The following is a 21,240-nucleotide window of genomic DNA, read 5'->3' on the forward strand; positions in this document are numbered from 1 at the left end:
TATTAACGAACACACTATGTATAAAATACCGGTCTTCCTGAGAGAGCATTAATATAGAATGTATGGTACTGTTAAATATTCTAGTAGCTAAATCAAGCAAAAAATATGCTGGCAATGACTAACAACCCAAATCTCAGATTCCTCCTAGGAGTGCCTGGATTTTCTGGTATTATGCTGTCCTTTGTGTAATTGTTTGCATTTTGTAGCAGTGAATAGTGCTTTTGCTCAGTGGTAAATGTGCTGTGAATGCAAGTGGACATTTTTCAGTGGTTATTCAGAGACATTCGGTCACTGTGTCTGAAAAAATGGACAGATTTTAATTAAAAACCCTTTTAATTAGTAAGAGTTAATATATTCAGTGATGTTTCTGGCTTTATATCTACTGTAGGTGTCTTGTTGTGGAAGCAATCAGATTTCTTTCTGCAGGCTGGTCTCTGGATTATATTAAGTCTTCTCCTTAATGAACAAGCCTCTTTTTCTTCTTTTTGTCTAGCTCTCTTTGAGAGTTGTAGAACTCACTTTTGTTTTTGAGGATAATGACTCTCATATATGATTTCTTTTTATTCTTTGTCATCTCACTTCAGAATTTAAGCTAAACTTCAGAAACACAGCTAGCACCCAAAGACAGAACATCTGTCTGCTGGAAAACTAAGCCTTAGTTATTTTGACATCAGTTGTTTACACTCTGAGTGGGGGTACTTGAATTTGATATCTGTGAGGATAATGCACTATATACTCATTTTAAGGATAATTTGTGCAGTATCTAAAGACAGTAATACTTACAGGAAAATGTTGTCTGTATAGAACAAACTGAAAAGAGATCTAAGGGTTATTTTAGAAAAGCACCAGGGGAAAAAAACAATTTGGAAGGAAGATACTTCTGCCTAGTTTTCTAGCTAAGTCCCTATTGTCCCCAAAATAATGTTTTCAATGTAAGAATGCAATAATTTCATGTAGCATTTTTGCGAAGAAATTGGCAATTCAGTTTCATTACCTGCTCTTCCACTTACTGAATTTGAAGACATTAACTCCTTCTTTGAGGCTAGGCAAGCAGTGAAATGACTTCAGATGATTTTTCCAGCATGCATATGTTGTGTAGAGACATCTAAAAATAATCATCCCCTCCTAGCTGGTGAAATTATCCTGGCAAAGCCCCTAATACATACGAAGCTATGCCAATGGAAAAGTGTTGCTGCCTTTATCAATTTAGCTGATGCCATTTTGGGGAGATGACGCAGTGTTGGTGGGAGAGGGTTTCCTTCTGCTGGTGTGCATGTGAGGAGAAGGTCAGGAAGAGGCTGATGCTGTCAGGCTTGGTACATGTACCACCACGACAACATGGAATGCTCGATCCATCCGCCTTGGATGTTCTGCTGTGCCCATCCCACTCAGTCTTCCCGCGTGCACCAGCAGGTCAGCACACATGATCTGCTCAGAACAACAGGCTTGATTGGTTCTTCCCATTTGGGACAACTGGCTGCAGTACTCATGTGCACCCCCACCTCCTCGTTACCCCCAAATGGCCCTGGTTAATGTCATCTGTATCTGCTGTTACTATTCTGCCATTCTTCACCCTCCTTTTTGCTGCCCTTGTACCTCTTTTCTCCACTCCAGTCTCCTCCCCAATAAACAACCCACCCTTAATTGCTTTTTTCCCACCTTGATCCCATTTTTTCGACATTCATCTCAACCTTGTAAACCTGGTCTCAGATGACAGGATTGGTCCTGATGGCCATGTGTGGCTGTATGCCCCAGCAGATCCTCTGTCCTCCGCTTTCCCTGTCTGTGGCACTTGGCCATCTCTTGCCAAGCTCCCATCAGTGAAATCACTGAAACCTGTAATAAAGGGTGCAGGAGTGACAGTCCCAGTAGACTTTATTGAGCCTGCTCAATGGAAATGAATGCAAAGGAAGAAGTACAGAATTGGACATGAGAAGCTCTTCTTTATGTCCTAATCCCTTGCTAGACGAACATGGTACAAAATAGCTGGTGTCAGTAGAAAGACTCCCTTGGCTTCATAGGCCTTCCAGCAGATCCTTATATTTTCTCTTACTATCTTAATGCTGGCAGGATGACTAATACAGACAGATATCCTAAAGCTGACAATGACATCTTAAATCTGTCATAAAGGATCGAACAGAATACTTATTTCTACAGCTGAGCAGATTTTTTATGAATTATAGCCCATTATTCCACAAAAAAAGTGTAAGGATTAATAAAATCAAAATTAAGAAATATTTGTAAAATGTAGCAAAAGGATATATTATTTTTAAAAAGATAACTGGAAGAGATACACATATTTGGGCTATAGCTGCACAATAGCTGAGAAATAAAGCCTAGTGGGGTTATGAAATTCCAGCAAATTGATGGATTATAACCATGTCAGTTTGTTCAGGAGAGATGTCTGTGTTACTAAGGCATTTCTAATGATCCAGTACTGTCAAATTCCAGCACTCAGGAACTGTGAATCAGGTCATTACTGCCAGCTCTGCTATTTCATTCTGAATTTTAAAGACTTTTTTTTTTTCATTTTATTGTCTGTATGTAGTCAAGGACAGCATTTTATAGTCCACTGTCCCCTGTAGCTTCTGTGCCACTTCAGAAAATGCTGATAGTATACCAGTCTCCTTTTAGAGAGGCCTACAAAGATGGTTTAAAAAAAAAAAAACTGTTTTAAAAAACATCTCATCCTGTTTCTTAAGTCTTCTTTTTCAATAGTTTGGATAGGATACCTCAAAGAAAATTCTATTTTTAAGTCATTATAAATAACTTCTTATGTAAGATTCTCCAACAACTTCACAGATACTAAAAAATAAGCCCTCTCTAGAAGCTAGTACATTTTGTGCTTCCCATATAAGCAAACTGCTTTGTCATTTAGACCAAAGTCTCTTAGTGGATGTCAGAGCATGAAAATAAATCTGGAGATCCTGAAATAAATCTGGGGATCCTGTTCTGATAAAGTTTTCCTGAAGCTGGTGGCAGATACCTTCCACAAACAATACAAGGCATTCTCTCATTCTGTCATTATCTTTGGGTTTTTTCTAATAAATCTATATGATTTTTATAGAAGAGATACTCCGTTTTGAATTGTACAAAATAACAGAATCCTCCTTGCTGTATTTTTTTTTCCACAGAAATTTCACTATGAGCTTTTGCAATCTTCACATATTGTATCTTGGCACAAAACACTACCTCTGCTTCTGGTTTGCATCATTAACTATCAGATTGGCTGCTCACTGTGTTTATAGGATACAACAAGAAATAGCCTGCTAAATCTGGCTGGTTGGTACAACTGATGTTAGTTGAATCATTCTGCTCCTGTGTTCTCACATCGTACAGAGAACAAAATCCCATAAAACTAATTAGCTGTAAAGTAGAATTAAAGTCAAAGGCATATGCCCAATATGCCCAAGTGTTTTAATAAATTGAGACTAACTTTCCTGAAGTCTAAAATAGTAAACACTGTGAATTGCCTAGAAATGGATTCTGTAAAACTGTTTTGAAGTAAAAAATGCATGCCAAGCGTATCTGATATTAATAATAGCAGTTCTGATGGCTTATCTGTAGATCTTACTGGCATACTGTTGGAACTGAAGTGAGTATTATCATCTCCACCTTATGGATGAGGAATCTGGGTAACCGTAAGAATAAATTTTCAACACGGAACATGAGGCAGTGCTGATTCCAATTCCCGCTGCAACTCCCTAACTTTAATTATTTTTCTGTGAGCTTCGTTTGTTTCTCTTCATTATACAGAGCTTGTTCTTTCAGCACAAGGTAATTTGGATAACACTGAATGTAGATTAGATCCATCTATTAATACTTACGAAACTTATTAATTCTAAAATTGCTGTGATAGATTAGCTCCTTCCCATCACTGGATGGGAAAATGCCCACATCCTTAATTTAGACTGGTGTGTTGCTTTTCACACTTAATATTTTTCTGCTTGAGACTCTATGGAAAGCAACAGGAAAAGAATGTCTATGATGCTTATTTTAGCATGTTTCCAGATAAGCCTGGTGGGAAGTATGTGGAATATCACTTCTAAGATCATGTATTTCCACTGTCCTTTTTAATATCCATGTGATGCTGCTGAGATAAATCATGGGAAGCCTCAGTATGAGCAATACAAGAATGATTTCCCATTCTGCTTCTCCTGATTGATGTGAGTGGCATAAAAACTGTCTCTGAGTGTCTGGCTAAAATCAAACTGCATATTAGTTAAATAGAAATGGTGCCAAATGGAGGACTGAAATTTACTGTAAAAGTAGCAATTTCCATCTTGTCTTGTGTTTGGGACTCATTTTGCTTGTGGCTTCTCCCTTGACTCTCTTTGGCTTCCTTATTGTTTTTATTTTCAGGGCAATCTTTCCTGAGATAAGCAGTGAAAATTCAGCTGGTAACTTGACTTGGTATTCCCCACATTTGTATCTTCCATCCCTTACCACTGCAGTGTGTTTACGTAGAGCTTTAACCAGGAAACTCTTCAGTTCCTTGGAACTGTTCAGTGTGCTGCACCTCTGGGAACATTCCCTGCTTTATCACTGTCTTGCCTCTGGCACTCCATACCAGGTGGGATTCAGCATCTTCCTGTTAACCTTTGAAGTCATCTCTGCTGGGTGTCTCAAAACAAAGTTTTCCTTGAATGGTGATTGCCCCTGCTTGCAGCTATGTTCTTCAAGGATCTGTTTGTCAGGCAGCAGATGCACAGGAGCAGCACACAGAAATGGAGTTATCAGGGCCTTGGCTTTGGTATTTTGTGTTTCCTGGAGCCCCTCAAGAGTGAAATACAACATCCAGCTGCAAGACAAGATGTGGAATTAGAACAGAAGGAGAGATTAATTGGAAAAGAGGAGGAAGGAGAGAATTATGTATTCAAAGAAAATCCTGGCTCATCTCACTGACTCGGGAGAGCACAGAAACTCAGATTGACACCTTGATGTTACCTCAATCACATAGCCATCATGAAACACTGTAGCAATGAGAGTTTAATGAACTTAATAAAATGGGCGGATAAGATTTCTGCATGTGATTTTTGGTGTGCTTTCTGGGGAAAGTGTATCTGCTCATACAAGGGTTTTGCTTCAGAGACTGGGAAGATGCTGCTTCCATACAGATCTCCCTCTGGCCTTTCAAAATCCCTAATTTTACTGCTTTGATAAATACATGCTCTAAGTCATAAATAGGGGTTGAATGCAGGCAATAGTGAAACTGGAAAGACCTGAGCCAACTACTGGTAAACTGGAGAAAGAAAAACAACTTCAGATGTGCAACTCACAACTCAGAGGAAGCAGGTGCTGCTGCATAGGGCCTTACAATTGAATTTCTCCTGCTCGATTTTTCCATGCTTTCCTTCCATAGGCTTGGACTCCTTGTGTGTTGTCTCCAGCATGGACCTATGCCTCTGTGCACCTACAAGCAGGCCACCCTTAAAGCTGTAATTTCTTTCAGTAGTTTGGCTTTCTCTATCATTCTAAGCTTCTGGAACACCTGCCCAAAGCCTCATCATCTCAGGAGAGGTCAATATGGATCTATTTATGATGGGTCATATAATATTAAAGCATGTTCAGAATCAGCTGTTAGAAATATCTTTCTGAATCTTATTGCTGTTCTATTGCTGCATCTTGGATTCTTTATCTCTTATAAGCAAATTTAAGCTTTCTGAATGTATTCTCACTCTCTATACAGAAGATACATCTATTTGTGGAGCTTTTCATGGCTTCTCTTTGACAGGTTTTGCTGTCCCTGAAGGCTATCCAAAAGCTCCTTGTTAAAAAATTAAGTGTCCCATTCTCATTTACATCATTCTGCAACCCCTCATGTTCCTTCTCTGCACCTGTGAGCTGTCTCACAGTGGAAGTGCAATCACAGCAAATGCAGGGATAGGGTGTTCTGCCAAGGAGTGGCACAAAGACTGGGGGGTGGTGAGGTGAGCTTCCCAGGCATGCTGCCTGTGGAGGTGTGGAGCTACTCAGATCAGCAAGGAGGGCATCAGGGTGAATGCAGTAGTAGAAATCTGGCAGCCACAAAATGCTGCACCAGAATCTTCCAGCCATGTCTTGGTAGCCTATAGCAGAAGATAAAATACATAGATGACATAGCAAGCTGAAGAGGTCAATTGCAGCTTCCTCATTGCTCAGAAAGATTGTCTTTTGGATGGGTTACTCTAGGTCTTATTCAGGTGTGCTCCATAAGCTACTTTATTTATTCTGTTCCTTAATTCATTTTACTCCTGATTTCATACACTTGCTTTTTCCTGATAGAAACTGGGAAGAACATTTAACATCTAGGCTGGTCTTGGATTTTAGTGTTGTTTACAAATTTTCAGAACAAAGTTTGTGTGGCAAGTTCAGGTAGCTAACTCTGTCTGGCAAGTCTTTCCTCTGTGTGGTCTTTATTATTTATTTGACCCACTGTTACATTTAGGTAACTTAGCAATGATGTGGACTTGGGTTCTTGCTGGAAATCTATTCTCAGTAGTACTAGATTCATGGCTTCACTTAGTGCTAAAGGGAAGACTGACTTTACCAATTCATACTGTCATTATCCAGAGCATAAAAGTAGCACTTTTTAGTGCCTTTCTTCAGTGTATAAGGATCGAAACACAAAAAGTTATAATGAATTATGTTGTCTTTAGTTTGTTTTTTTTCACAGTGCCAGACTTAGAATCTTCAAAAGTGTTTCAGAAAGCTTCAGAAATAATTCACAATTAAAAAGCAATTTCAATGCACAAAGTCATAAATACCCTACTTATTACAAAAGACATCAACCCATCCTGCATTCCTCTGGTGTGCCATTTTATTAGACAGGGTGAACCTCATCTTGCCTTTGACCAGTTGTGGTCTTCTGCCACTTGGTGCCAGCTGTGGTCGTCACCAGCCACCTCACAGTGATAATTCAACTCACTAACCCAGCACAAAACTAACCCATCAAAAAGTGAGTATTTTCTGCAGAGTTGGTGAAGCAAGTCAGGTCATGCAAGGGGTAGAAGGGGGCTGTGCTACAGAGAACAAAATCTTTTATGTCTGTCCTCATTAAACATTATGCTTATCCTTAAAGCTATCACCAGTTTTTATAGTGTTTTGCATGAACATTTTTAATGGGTTGACTGTTAGCTTCATACTTAAAACTCCCTGTGTCCCATGTGTTAGGCCTTCTTTATTCTCTTTATTTTGAAATTCAGCTGTTAATATATAGTTGTGTTGCATTTCAAAGGGCTATGCTATACAGCAAAGCAAGCATCGTGGTATTGGCATTTTCTAGAACTATTAGCATAATTATTCATTTATTTAAAATTATTTCAAGCAACAAATTAATGCCCGATGTGATCTACATAATAGGAATAAAAAATGCCCTCCTGTATTTGCAGTAAACTTTTATCCATTAGAAATATGCCACTAGACATTAAAATCAAATCACCTAAGGAAAGCAGCTTAACTCCTCTTTATCTTCAACAACTTCAGCAGTTTTGCAGAGCCACCTGTAACTCAGAGCGGTTCAACAGCTCCCCACTCATGACCCCATACAGCCATACCAGGAACTAAATAAACCCTACTTACTAGCAATTAAAATGATTTAATTTAAAACACACTGACAGATGCATAATGGGTTAATTAGAAAATAAGTAATTAGCAAATAGGATGGAAAAGGTTAAAAGGTTGTGGACTTTTGTTGTTTGCTTGGGAGATAGCAAAATCATCAGCAATTAAACTTTTTCTTTTAATTTCTGGGCTTAATTCTATTATTGTTAGCTGTAAATGAGGCAGCAAACAAGAAGAGAGGGGTAAAAAATAAGAAGAAATCACTTCTATCAGACATACTGAAAGGCCATTGTGAACACTTAGGCTATGTGATTTATTTCCAGTCTGCACACAAAAGTAGATGCACATCTATGATGTTTGTACTTGATATCAGTATATATACAACTTCTGAGAAGAAATAGTTGTCCTCTCCTCTCTGCATTTGGCCCTCAGTGAGGTCAGGAAAAAGGGTATAAGACATGATAGAGATTAGAACACACTTCTTAGGAAACTCTGCCTGCCTTAAAGATTAAATCAACTAATTACTTAGTTGGGAATATGCCATAATGTGTTTGCTCTTAAAAAAAAAAATTAAAAAGGAATAGGACTTTGAATATGGTAACTTCTGAATTGTGAAAATCCTCAGCTGAAATCCAGTTAAGTACATGCAGTGCTGGTTATACAGACAAAGCCATTACAGAGGGTACGAGCAATTTTCTGTTTAAAGAAAAAAGTGGAATCAGAGCTCCTACTTCATTTTCACCAGTATTATTCCTTCTCTCCATGACTTTTGTCTGCCCAAATCCAGAAACAAATGGGCATTTAGATAGTTTTAACACAGTCATATTTTATGACCACTAGCTTATTGCCAGGTAACTTGAAACTCTTTATTTATTTATAATAATTATAAATGTATTGCTGTATCTATGAAACATGTGGTTTGTATTTTGAAATTTCAGAGAGAATGCTTGCAGAAAGCCTTCTCCAGTCTGAGCCTAATTTTTACTGAAGTAATTGAATTTTTTCTTTTGAAAAATAAGCTTTTGGGTGAACCTCAGAAATAGCAATATGAAGTTTTCCATCTCAAAATATCAGTTAAAACCAGGTATGATTTTTTCCTTCTAAATATAGCTGCCTGCTAACCTAATTACATGTCCACCAGTAACCATTAGCATAATTTGACCAAATTTCCCATAGCAGTCACATTCTTCCATCATTCCTTGCTCTCTTTTGAGCATGGCTATCCCTGTGTTCACTTCCTTGTCACTTCTCCAAGCCATAGTTAACCTCTCAACAGATATCTGTCAGTCCAGCCCCATAATCATTTAACTTTACATGTTTGTCTCCCCCTTTCTATTAGTCATACTTCTTTACGTCTCTGGTGTGTTTTCAGTGTGCCTTCAGTGATGTTTTCTGCTTTACTGCTTGATATAAAGCCTGAACCTACACATCCTGAGATGTACTGTCCTCTTTAGGTGTATGTCACACTGTCATCAACCCTCTGATGCCCTTTTCCCTTGAGCCACTTTTCTGGAGTGGTGGGCAAGGGCTCTAGGTCTGCCGGTTTGACTTGTGGAAATGATCTTGCACAGATTCTAGCTAGACTTTATTCACCCACCATAGTTCTTGCTGGATAGGGATATAGATTTTTTTAATAGATTTTTTATATCCCTATAGGATTTCTATATCCTATAGGGATATAGATTTTAGAAAACAACTAACTTCTTGTTCTGGTCTGTTACTTTGATTTTCTTGAAAATCAACTCCTTCAAAATTTTTTCCCAATTATAATTGAGTTTAAGCCATATATTTCATATCTGGAAACTGTGTCAAACATTTCAGAATTCAGTGGTTTGGCAATTCAGCAATCAGTTTTTAGGAAAAGTAGAATCAAATTTGGAAACTCATCAAGTCACACAATAGACAAAATCCATGAGGCTAAATCCATAGCTGTAAAAGCATCTCTTGTTTTGTTTTCCAAGGTTTTCTGCAAAGTTATATATATTTGCACCCTGTAATTCAAAGCCTGCAATTCAGACAACAATTTTTCACTTAGATTTTTCTTTTGATTTTAGAATTTATTTTTTCAGCTAAGTGGTGACTTTCTCAAGCTCTGGTTAAGAAAAGCAGAAAGCCTAAAGCTGAATTAATTCTGCTGTTCACATCTGAATCCCTGAAAATAGCTCAAACAAATGCCATTACCAATCTTTAGGGTAATACTTATCCCTATTCAGAGTGACATTTGTAGATTAGAACATACTCATTTCTGCTTCACTGATTATTTAGGCACAGCATATATAAAACACATTGACAAAATGCATTCATGTTAGCAAGATTTGCCCAGGTACCTCCCCTCTTGACATTAAGAAAATATTCATTTTCTTATCTATTGCATCATAAGGAGGAATATTCACCAGTTTCGAGGAAAGTCTTTGAAATTTATTATCTTTGGGATTAACTAACATCAGTCAGTTGCAGAGTAGGTAGGTAATTCAAGGCAGCCTTCATCTAATACACACTTCTAAGTGAGTAATAAGAGAAATTGGCATCGAAGATAAACTGTCCTGTGTTGAAATTTCAGGGAGGGCTAATGTTTCCTGAATTGACAGAACAAAACAGACAAACAAGGAAAGTTTTATGTCAAAGCTGTTGTCTGAATGGAACACATGTATGCTAAAGAAAGAACACAAAAGCCATGAAGTATCTCAAAAAAACCACAAGATTATCACTCAAATTGGAGATCTTTTGTATAAACTCCCTCCCCCCTTTGCTTTTCTATCATTCTTGGCCCTCCAGGATCCTTGCTCAACTGGATATTTATTCAAGTTGGTAGAGGTCTTTGTGAATTAACATTTCAATCTTTGATGATAGAAACATCACTTAATTCACAGTTACAGATCAGCTACTTTGGCAAAGCTGACTAGCTCACACAGTAACACTTCATGTTAAGAAAATCACTCAGGGGCAGTAGAAGCCTGGTTATCGGAAGAGTGGCTAAACAGGGCTGCCTCCAGTTCTGTGCTCCTCTCATGCCCTCCTGTGTACACATGTAGTAGGTCAAAGCAAAGTGCTGGTGAGCTGACATGTGTGCTAGGGGATGAAGTAAAGCGAAGAGAGGGCTGCAGCCCAATATGCTGACCTGGTGTTAAGCTGAATGTAAGTAGATTTCTTAGAGCCTTTACATCTTAGGGGCAGTCAGCAGCTCCAGATCGTGATAATAAGTGATTTGAGATACTCTGGAAATGAGATAACATTACTCATTTCTGTAAGTACAGGGCAAGAGGAGAATTACATACTCCATTTTCTGCTTGATGCCCAGGTGGTTTAAAGGTAATATTACAGTCTCCATCTGTGTTTTTTCAATGATACTTATGAAACTGCCTTTCTAATCTGTTCAGGCTACTAGGAGACCAACAGACACACTAAAATTCTGTTTCTTTTTGCCTGTGAAGAAATGCATTATTATATTTTCCATGCATAATAGCTCATTATTATATTTTCCACATACAAAAAGATCTATTTCCCCCAGTGCAGTAAGCCATTAAGTTTTGATGAAATCATAAAAACAACTTCTATTTTGGTTCTGTCATGCATTACTTTATTTTGCGGTGCTGGGTCTCTTTTTTTTTTTTTTGTAGCTATATTCAAATCAACAGCTTTATCATTCAGGCTGTTCTGCAAACCATATGCCAGATCCAAAGCCTTACTACAATGAGACTATAGGAAGAATTACTTTTTCTGTCTAATTCAGTAGTGTTTATCCTGCAAATCTGCTTATTGAAACACAAAAGCTTTCAAAAACCTGTTGGACAGTGAAGTTACCATTATCTTTTATGAGACTTATTGTCTGCATGTAATAATTCTCTGGCTTTTGTGCTGTAAAAAAATCTGCTGATGCCTGCACAGAGCTGAGCATGAGTTGAGTCTGTGTGAAGGGGATATTACACAGAATTACTGGACATTCCTATTAAAAAGCTCAATAGCTCTTTGCTTTTTTGTTCTTATGTTTCAGGATAGACTGCAAATATTTATACAGATAGTGCACTGCGGTTTTGATTTTATGCTTTATTGCATGTTTTTGTGTCCTTGTGAGCTGACCTATACTAGCAATAAAAAAGCATGAGTCAAAGCCCACTTCTGAGCTTGTGCCTACAAGCTAGCTCTTATGGGTGCTTTCCATTAAACATATTTGGGAAACTAGATAGATTTTTATTTCTCATGCAATGCACAGCTGTTCATTATGTTTTGCAAGGGAGGAAATACTGCTTGAACATGATAAATGTATCATGTACCATAAGCCATGGTCTAGTACATTTTATACTGAATATGTATAACTTGCAAAATCCTCTGTATAACTTGCTCCAAAATGCTAATTTTGCTTTGCTGTTAAGTACTGCAATATTAAAATATTGAAACACATTTTAAAAATTAGTTAGGCATCAATACAGCCTATTACAAGGGCTACCTTGTAATTTTTCCTGATGTGGAGTTGCTACTCTGGATTTTTCAATAAAGACGAACTAAAAAGTGAGAGCGACTTTCACAGAGGGAGTTTACAGAACAAAATGTTCAGATGATACATCCCATAATTCATCACCCCCAAGCCAATATAGCCGCCAAGAAAAAATAAGGAAGTGCCATAACTTGTGGAATGGCAGGGCAAGAGGGGCTGGTGCCCTGTGGCTCTTGCTCTGGCCGTGATGGAGCTTTCCCCTGTGCCCCGTTCCAAAACCTACATGCTCTGCTATCCTGCTCAGTGCCCTCATCAGCTCCCAGGATCTGGGCAGGCTTTCCCCGCGTCCCTGGGTCTGCCAGCAGCCCGCCCCTCTTCTCGGCCTCCTTGGAGGCAGCCCAGCACCTGGCAAGAGTTTTGTGTAAGAGCGTTGTGTAAGAGTGCCAGGAATAAGCCAGAGACATCGGGAACTGCAGGTAGGGTTACAGGAGGGACTTGTGCAAATGAGCCAGGTTGCCCCATGGCTCTTCCTCTGGCTTTTAAAAGGAGATGTCAAAGAGCAGTCCAGCAAGGAGCTGGGCAGCTTGTCAGTGCTTCTGAAAGGTGCAAAATTGCTTTTCCCACCTGTTCCTGTCTTGAGAAAAGACAGGAGGCAGCAGTGCTTGTCCACCCTGTGCAGCTGCTTGATGAGTGGGAAGGGAAGCCTGAGGCCTTCCAGAAAGTGTGCGGTTCATGGTATGGACAGGAACCAGGATTCAAAGCACAAAATTACCCTGGGCAGAAAACTCCTGTTAGATAATCATTGGTTAATCTGATGCATTCCTGTGAAGGAGGAGGCACTTGGTGAAAGTGGGAAAACACCTAACTGCACTGATTAATGCTAATTGGTTAATTGCCTTTCATTATGGAAAAAGTAAGGATGTGCAGTAACTGGCAATATGGCTAGACTGTGGCAATACAGTGCTTCTGTATTGGAGACCAGAGCCTGAGAATTAATTCGAAATATCACCTATTCAGGCCAGAGGAGCTGAAGTTTCCAAAGATGTCTCTTTTTTATAATTTATTTAGGGCCATTATAAGAGTATTATTTTCCTGGAGCAGGGCTGTAGATCTGAAACAATAATCCAAATCAGGATGCAGTACGCATTTTGCTGCTTTCATTTGAGGTATCCAATGTGATCATGAAGACTACCTTGTTTGAAAAAAAAAAAAAAAAAAGAAGAAGAAAAAGTAGGGTATAGTGCCAGTGATGGAGAAGGAGCACAGTGCTCAGTCTGCTGCTGCAACTGTCTAGCAGGGAGGTCATGCAGGATGTGAGATAGCAGCCTCTGAATTGATGCTGCAGCGCTCAGGGACTGTGACTCAGAGCCATGAGACCTTGGGTAGCTCTTTTGTGGGCAAGTAAGTGCTCAACACACATAAGATAATCTAACAAAGCCTGCTCCCTGTGATGTTAGCAAAGATTAGCCATAAAATTGTGTCACTTCTGGCAAGAAAGAGACTTACTCTGCAGTGTCCATAAAGACCACCAGACATTACTGGCCTGATGTAGTGGAGACTCGTCTGTGACTCATCCTCATCCTTCCCATTTGTGCCTGCTCACATACTTTTTAGCTGTAGACTCTTAAAAAAAAACTGATTTCTTCCAACATCTTACACAACTATGCCTTCAAGAGGAACTGGCTACAATTAATGTAGACACCACTTAATATTCTTGCTCGTGTGAAGTAGAAGCTGTGTTGTGCCTTCAGAAGGCTGTGCTATGTATGTGCCAGAATGGATAAATAGTTCTGTATTTCCACAATGTTTCCATCTATGGGCCACATTTCTTGGAAAGAAAAATAGGAAATTACTTCTGGCATATAAAATGCGGTATAAAAGCATCCTTCAGAAAAGATCCCAAGACATTTGGGAAGATTATTAAAATCATAAAAGATTTTAAGTATGACTATGATTTTAATTAATATTTATTATCATTTTAATTAATGGTTTAAATAATCCTCATCACAAAGCAGGGCTCAGTATTACAAATGGGCTCAGTTACTGTGTATCTTTCAGTGGTTGCTAAATTGACGTAGTGGAGGTGCCAGATGGGCGAGATGCTGTACATTTACAGCAACATCAAGACCTGCTCAAAGAAACTTTATCTCTAGGCAGGTGTGAGGAGAAAAAGAGGATGCACACTCTCTGTTTTAAACTGTGGCACTCAAAAAGACTGCCAAAGCCAGATATGTTAGTTTAATGCTTCAAAACAAAAGGCCAGCTTTTCTTACAGTTATTTAGTAGTTAGTTTTTTTACACAAGTGACAGCTGCTTTTATGCCAAGTCCTAGTCTCATCAGGGAAAATGGCAAAACTCCCAGGATAACTAGAATTTTTCTCTTTGTACAGAATTCATTGAAGAACTGTGTATTTGTCTTTTTTTATCATCCTTTTTAATAGATTGGTGCAAAACCAATAATTTTAGGTTTAGTAAGTAATTATTTACAGGAGGGGCAGATTTTTTGTTTAAAACACTCAATTGTTTGCTTCAAGTATGCTTGTGTGTCACTGAGTCACTAAACCACAATTAAATTCTGGGAAATGGCTTATTGTTGAGGTTCACGACGTCCCATGAGGTGGTGGGATGGGTCAGACTCTGATTTTAATTGGAGGCCTGATCTAATTTGTATCCTCTCAAATCTGGATAGACAGACTCTGAAGGATTTTGAAATTCCACAAGATGTCAGCAGCAAAAAGAAAGACCTCTGGATGTGTGGTTTGTACATGCAAATATCAAGCAGGGTATTTGCTCTTCCCTTATAAGATTAAAGAGATTCCATTTTTCCAAGAGCCCAGATGAAGTCTCGTGTGGCTTGCTTTGGAGAAAAGATGAGGTAAAAACACATTGTCACACATATACTGGAGGATATTTTACCAGTTCACAGACTTGTTAGGGTTGGAAGGGACTTCTAGAGATCATCCAGTCCAACCCCCTGCCAAGGCAGGGTCATCTAGAGCAGGTTACAGGTGACACAGGAACATGTCCAGATGTGTTTTAAATGTCTCCAGAGAGGGAGACTCCATGACTTCCCAGGGTAGCACGTTCCAGTGCTCTGCATCCCTCATGTAAAGAAGTTTCTTCTGTAAAATTTTAGTAGGTTTTGCATTGTGTTTGCTTTGCAAAAGAATGAACATTTTATCCTGAAATCAGTATGTTCTAATCAATATAATATATTACAGGGGAGAAATTATTTCAGATTACTAGGGAATTAAAAAGGACAAAATAAATTTTCTCCCCAGGGAAGTGGTCACAGTTCCAAGCCTGTCAGAGCTCCAGGAGCCCAAGGCAATGTTCTCAGCCACGTGGTGCCATCCGCAGAATCACAGAATCTGCTGAGTTGGAAGGGACCCATCGGGATCACATTCCTGGAGTTGTCCTGTGCACGCCCAGGAGCTGGACTTCGACGGCCCTTGTGGGTCCCTTCCAGCTCTATGATTATGGATTTGTTTGGGTTTTTTCCTACTTTTTTATTTGGGAGAGGGGGTGTATGCGTGTTTGTGTCTTGTGGTGGTGTTTTGTGTGTAGTTGTTTTACTGGGTTTTTCTTGGTTCTTTATTGTTTTGGGGTTTTTTTAAATAATGTTTTTGGGTTTTTGGGTTTGTTTTTTTTTTTTTTTTTAATCATGAACAATTCCAACCTTTGGAGTAGCAATTAATTTAACTGAAAGCTCTACGCAGACGTGCCGGGTTGAGGCAAGGAGGCGCGGCGAGCTGGAAAAGGCCGGCAGTGGCGCTCCGGGCCGCGCCGCGGGCTGCTCCCGCGCGGCCGCCAGGGGGCGCCGCCGCGCCGCGCCGCGCCGCGCCGCGGGCGGGTTCCGCCTGCGGGAGGGCGGGGTGGCCGCGGCTGCCGCCAGAGCCGCCAGAGCCCCCTCCCTGCCGCCTTGCCGGCGCTCCTTCCCTGCCGCCTTGCCGGCGCTCCTTCCCTGCCGCGCTGCCTGCCCTGTGCCGCCCGGCCCTCGGTGGGCGCGGGGCGTGGCCCTGCCTCGCAGCCCGTCTCGAGAAGCGGGGCGGGAAGCGGCGCCCACACCGCGTGTAGCTGAGCGGAGCCTCGGGTGTGGGAGCGCCCCGCAGGCCGATGGGCTGCGGTGAAGCGGGGGGCCGCGTCCCAGGTGCATTAATTACCCGGTAATTACCTGCCGCTCACCTGCTCTCTCGTTCTGACCTCTGCCTAAACACAGCGGATGCGCTCGATGTTCAGCCCGCTGCTAGCGGAGGATATTTATTTCAAGGGAAAGGCCCCCTGTGTGAGGAAACAGGGACAGGGCTGTGGCACTGTGGCACATACCTAATGGATGGAGAGAAATGAAATCCTTAGGTTTGTTGACAAAGACCCGTTTCTTACCATAAAATGGTGATCAGGACAATTTAAGAGAGGTTCTACTTCCTCTCTAAAATGTCACTTCCACACTAACATAAGAAGAGCGGTGTTTTCTGTTCATAGAATGACAGAATCAGCAAGGTTGGAAGAGGCCTTTTAGGTCATCCAGTCCAAACATCAACCCAGAACTACCACTGTAACCACTAAACCACTAAACCACATCATCCAGCACCAGATCCAGATACCTCTTAAACCCCTCCAGGGATGGTGACTCCACAACCTGCCTAGACAACCTATTCCAATGCTTGACCACCCTAACAATGACAAACTTCATGTAATACCTAATCTGAGTCTCCCCATCTCAGCTGAAGGCTGTTTTCTCTGGTCCTCTCACTGCAGTCACACCTCACTACATTCTCATTTTGGGCAGTTGTAGAGAGGGATGAGGTTCACAACCCCAGCTCCCTCAGTCCTTCCCCGTAGGACATGTTTTCTTCACAAGCCTTGTTGCCCTTCTCTGGACATGCTGCAGCACCTCAATGATCTTTTTAAAGTGAAGTAAAACTCGCCCAAAACTGAACACAGTATTTGAGGTGCGGCCTCTTCAGTGCTGAGTACAGGGGGATGTTCCAGAGAGCGCGACTCTGTTCTCAGGCTAGTTTTCCGCAGGCAGTATTGGGGTCACTTGTAGGCCCAGGATTTCTTACTTAAAAATTCTAATGAGATCTTGTCGCTATTCTGGAGTAATGCCTTTAGGATTGTCTCTGCTTGGGTTGGATTGTTGGCGCTTAGACTAGGGAGCGAGCTGGGATCATCTAGCTGGGCACTGTGTTTTGGGCAGGGATGGCTGAACAAGGGCACGTTGCCTTTGATGCCTCCGCATGAAAAACGTCAGGGCTGGTATAAATACCGACACAGCCAAAGGATGTTGCCATAACTGGTATCCATGACTTTCTCTTCTGGCACTAAATTAGCTTGCAGGGCTTCGATCTTTGCTACCAAGCACAAAAAGAGTATAGTTAGTATGCCTGTGTGTGTATGGACATATGAAAGGGGAACACAATCTAAATATCAAAAACAAGACTTTAAAATGCCAGATTCAGTTCTTCACAGATGCAGGTATCTTGTTAATAAAATAAAAGATGTCATTGTTCAAAAGTTAAGTACATGTAAATTCATTTTCTACCATATGAGTAAAATTACTATTTACATCTCAGAACTTTGTAAAAGTCAGTAGGGTTTTGGGTTTTGAGTGACTGGGTAAGAATCGGTGTAACTGTGACAGAGAATTTAGAATTCCTTTGAATCCTCTGTTTTTACTGAACCTGAGAGTAATGGTATATGCACATCATTAGAAACTGTAAAGTGGAAACCAGTTAGCTCCTAAGTCACATTTGAGACTTGGAGGGACTTCTGCAAAAAGATAACAGAAAGTATCCCATGAAGTGCACAAAAGCTTTTTATTTTTTAGCATCAGTAGGCATAAGCTTTTAGGCATTGCTTCTAAATCCCTGTTAACCACAGCTCCTCCAGTCCACCATGTTTTGGACCTGATTTACATTTGTTGCCTCATGCAGCTAAGCAAAGTGCTTTGAATTTAATGTGTTAAGCCACCAGACATAGACCATGCTATTCAAGATCCAGAAGGTTCCATCTTGGTTACATGTTAATGGTATTCTGCAGATGAGCATTTATGAACATATTACATGGGTTTTTTTCCCCTTTTCTTTTGGCAGGTGACATTGGTGACAGAAGAAGGACAAGAATGATTACATATCCATAACTCCCAGCAGTATGTCAGGTAATCATATTTAATAAGAACATCTGCGCAATATTTCTAGCCTTTCTGGAGTGATTATTGCTAAATATTTATTGAAAAATGCTTCTTTGATGATTTCTGAATTGATTGGTGCTGGGAATGGAACTTTTTCCTCCATCCGGAGCATAGTGATGAGGGATACATTGTAATCTTCCCCAATATTTTTGAAACTTTCATTGCCCTTGGTTTGCCTTCCAGAGCCTAGTTGTGTTTTGTTCTGAATGCACATTCCAACTTCAAGTATCCTGCTGAAGCTGCCAGCACAGGAACAGTTTCTGCTGAGTATCCTGGCCTAAGTTATTTTGTAACATGGACATATCCCCTGAACTTCAAAGTGAGACAGACAAACATATTTTACATAGATTGCCAAGTACACTTCAGGGAATTATTGACTAGGTCTGCAGATGGGCTGAAGATCCAGAGTTGACATGACCATTAACCATTTTAAGCCTGCTTAACTATCTTATCTCTGCCAGTTGCAAAGCATCTGAAGGTTACACATAAATTAGCTGTGTCAGAACCCCCATGTATCTAATCCCAGAACAGGGTGTCTAGAAAGACTTGCTTATTATGTGGAGGTCATATAGAAGACCAGAGAATTCCAGACTTCCAGAATTTGTTTTAGTATTCATCAATTTGTCTAAGAAAATATTCTACTGATAGTGTTTGCCAATGTGTATTTCAAGAGCCAAATGCATAAATGGAGCCTTTTAAAAACCTGCAAAATACAGCATGTGCTGCATAGGAGAAGTCATCACTAACAAGACTTATTCCTGGTGTTCTGCCCAAAGGATAGTTTATTTCTGCTTGATTATGCAGATCAATTTTCTTTTTCATTTTCCCTAGAAAGCTCCCATCCATTTGTACTGGTCAGCAAGGGGTAACAGCTACATTCACCAACAAAGATGGTCTTCTGATTTTAGGTTTCTAGATAAGAGGTAGAGGGTAAAATTCATGGGAAGAAACAGAGTATTATGTAAATACATACTTTCATAGTAAACCCTTTTATTTGATAGTACAAAAAGGTGTGTCTTTTTATGGTTACTTTGCTGCCCATTGCAGCAGAGACAAATATAAGAAGGCAACAGAGAGCATTGAGGCATTTTGTGGAATGAAGTGGAATGCTGACCCTTGGTTGGTGTGTTAGGCTCTGACTTGGCATCACTGCCACAAGAGGATCGGGAACGAGTTAAGTGTCCTTAGGCTGCATCGGCAGGCCCTGCTAGAGTGGTTTTGCATTGTCCTGCAGTCATTCTGGGCATGGTGGTTTCATTTGGCAAATACCTGTTTTGAAAGACTTTAAAGCACTGGCATGTAACTTGGCCTCTTCCAACTCTCTGTTGTGCTCTCCCCCGTCTCATGCTAAACTGTGTTTTATGGCATTTTACTACAGGGCTTGATGTTGCTGTGGTTTTGGAGGGAGCAGTTAATAGTTTCTGCTGTGTGATGGCAAGAGATGAGGAAGGAAATGCAGTGTACCTGCTTTATCCTCACCTTATATGTTTGGTCTGTGGCTTCCTGTGGAGGGTGGGTTTGTGGAGATTTTCCACTAGCACTCTAATCAGTCCTGCCTCCCTGGACTTGACCCTGGCAGGGCAGCTCTGCTAAGCTCAGAGAAACACAAAGCCTAATTGGAAGGACCTATATTGTCTGCATTTCTTTTGACAAAAGTCAGGAAGTCAGCAGAGCGAATATGTGCAAAGAACGTTATCATCAAAAAAAAAAAAAAAAGAGAGATTGAGATGGAGATTACTGTTTGTACAGCTGTAGATGTCCAGCATTTTTCATTATGAGCAGTTCATATTTTCTGTTTCTGATTATAGGAATGACATTCCCTACCTGAGTGCGCAAATGTGAAGAGAAACATGGATGAAATTAAAGTCTTTCAAACTGCATAAAAGCTTCATAAATACCATGATCCTGAGCCAGGCAGGAGTCCTTTTCTAATGAATGATAATGGAAGTTTAGATTCTGTTTCTGAGTCACTGGAATATCGGAGCAGGATCTAATACGAAACCAAACCAGCTGGCTAAAATAACAGGCTGTATTATTCTGTGGTTTTGATAGATAATTTTTCCTCCCCATATGTTATGTTTCTACTGCAGTATGTATTTTCCACTTGTAGGCACTGCCTGAAAGCCTTCAGGTTCTAGTGCAATCTAGAGAAGTTTTTCTGACAGGAGATTGCAGAATTTGACCTTGACAGTAAAACTAGTCTTTAGTACATTTGCAGACTAAAAAAATTATCCCCATCTCTCTTACAGGCCCCCTTCATGTACTAAAAGGCCACAGTAAAGTCTCCCCAGAGCTTTTCCTCTTCAAGGCTGAACAGTTTCAACTTTTTCAAGCTTTCGTTTATAGGAGAGGTGTTTGATTCCTGTGATCGTCTTGGTGGCCCTCCTCTCGACTCACAGGTCTATGTCCTTCTTGTTCTGAGGACCCCAGAGCTGGATTCAGTGCTCCAGGTGGGGTCTTATGAGAGGGGAATGGAGGGGTAGAATCTCCTTCCTTGCTCTGGTGGCCACACCGCTTTGGATGCAGCCCATGGTGTGGCTGGTTTTATGGGCTGCTGCAACAGTGTTCATCAGCAGTTTTACAGTTGACACCAACAATTGCTGCCCACAGAGTAATGTCTGTGAAAAAAAAACTTTATCAGCATTATAAAATTAGTACTATCTTAGCAATAAGAGCAAGTTCTTTCATGTGCATACATTTGCACAATAGAATAGTAAAAAAGTTGGAAAGTATTATTTTGTCATTGAGAAAATAGCATTTTCAAATAAATAAGTATGTAAAATAATGTATAAAGTTCTTTCTGTTTTAACACCGTAATGAAGCTTCTGGTTTAGCATCACTATTCACTGGCCTTAGCTATCAGTGAAGACTCCCTTCTGTACATTTTCTCCCAAAATGCAGGACAAACCTTGAAACATATTTTCATCTTACTTTATTTACAACAGTGAAAACTGAAGAGCAAATTCAAGAAAGCATTCTAAAACCTAGAAAATAGTATTTGTAGAATACAGTAAATCTCATAATTTTTACTTTCATGGCCGATGAAGAGAGAATGTAAAGAGCGTAATAGTGG

General features: G+C 40.2%; 1 protein-coding gene across 12 annotated transcripts in view; it reads left to right on the forward strand.

The window, feature by feature from the left end:
- The window catches only part of THRB (thyroid hormone receptor beta), a 163,638-nt gene that overhangs the window by 100,995 nt on the left and 41,403 nt on the right, over positions 1–21,240 (forward strand). For 11 of the 12 annotated variants that reach the window (XM_068206904.1, XM_068206980.1, XM_068206922.1 and 8 more), the window contains one exon: positions 18,070–18,134. In XM_068206904.1, coding sequence (XP_068063005.1) covers positions 18,128–18,134 — 7 coding nt within the window. In that variant the 5' untranslated portion in view covers positions 18,070–18,127. Of the gene's footprint in view, positions 1–16,308; positions 16,331–18,069; positions 18,135–21,240 lie in introns of those variants that run through there. The other variant, XM_068206966.1, reaches the window with a different exon arrangement.

Source organism: Anomalospiza imberbis, chromosome 1 (genome assembly GCF_031753505.1).
Source record: "Anomalospiza imberbis isolate Cuckoo-Finch-1a 21T00152 chromosome 1, ASM3175350v1, whole genome shotgun sequence".
In the NCBI taxonomy this organism is placed as follows: Eukaryota; Metazoa; Chordata; class Aves; order Passeriformes; family Viduidae; genus Anomalospiza; species Anomalospiza imberbis.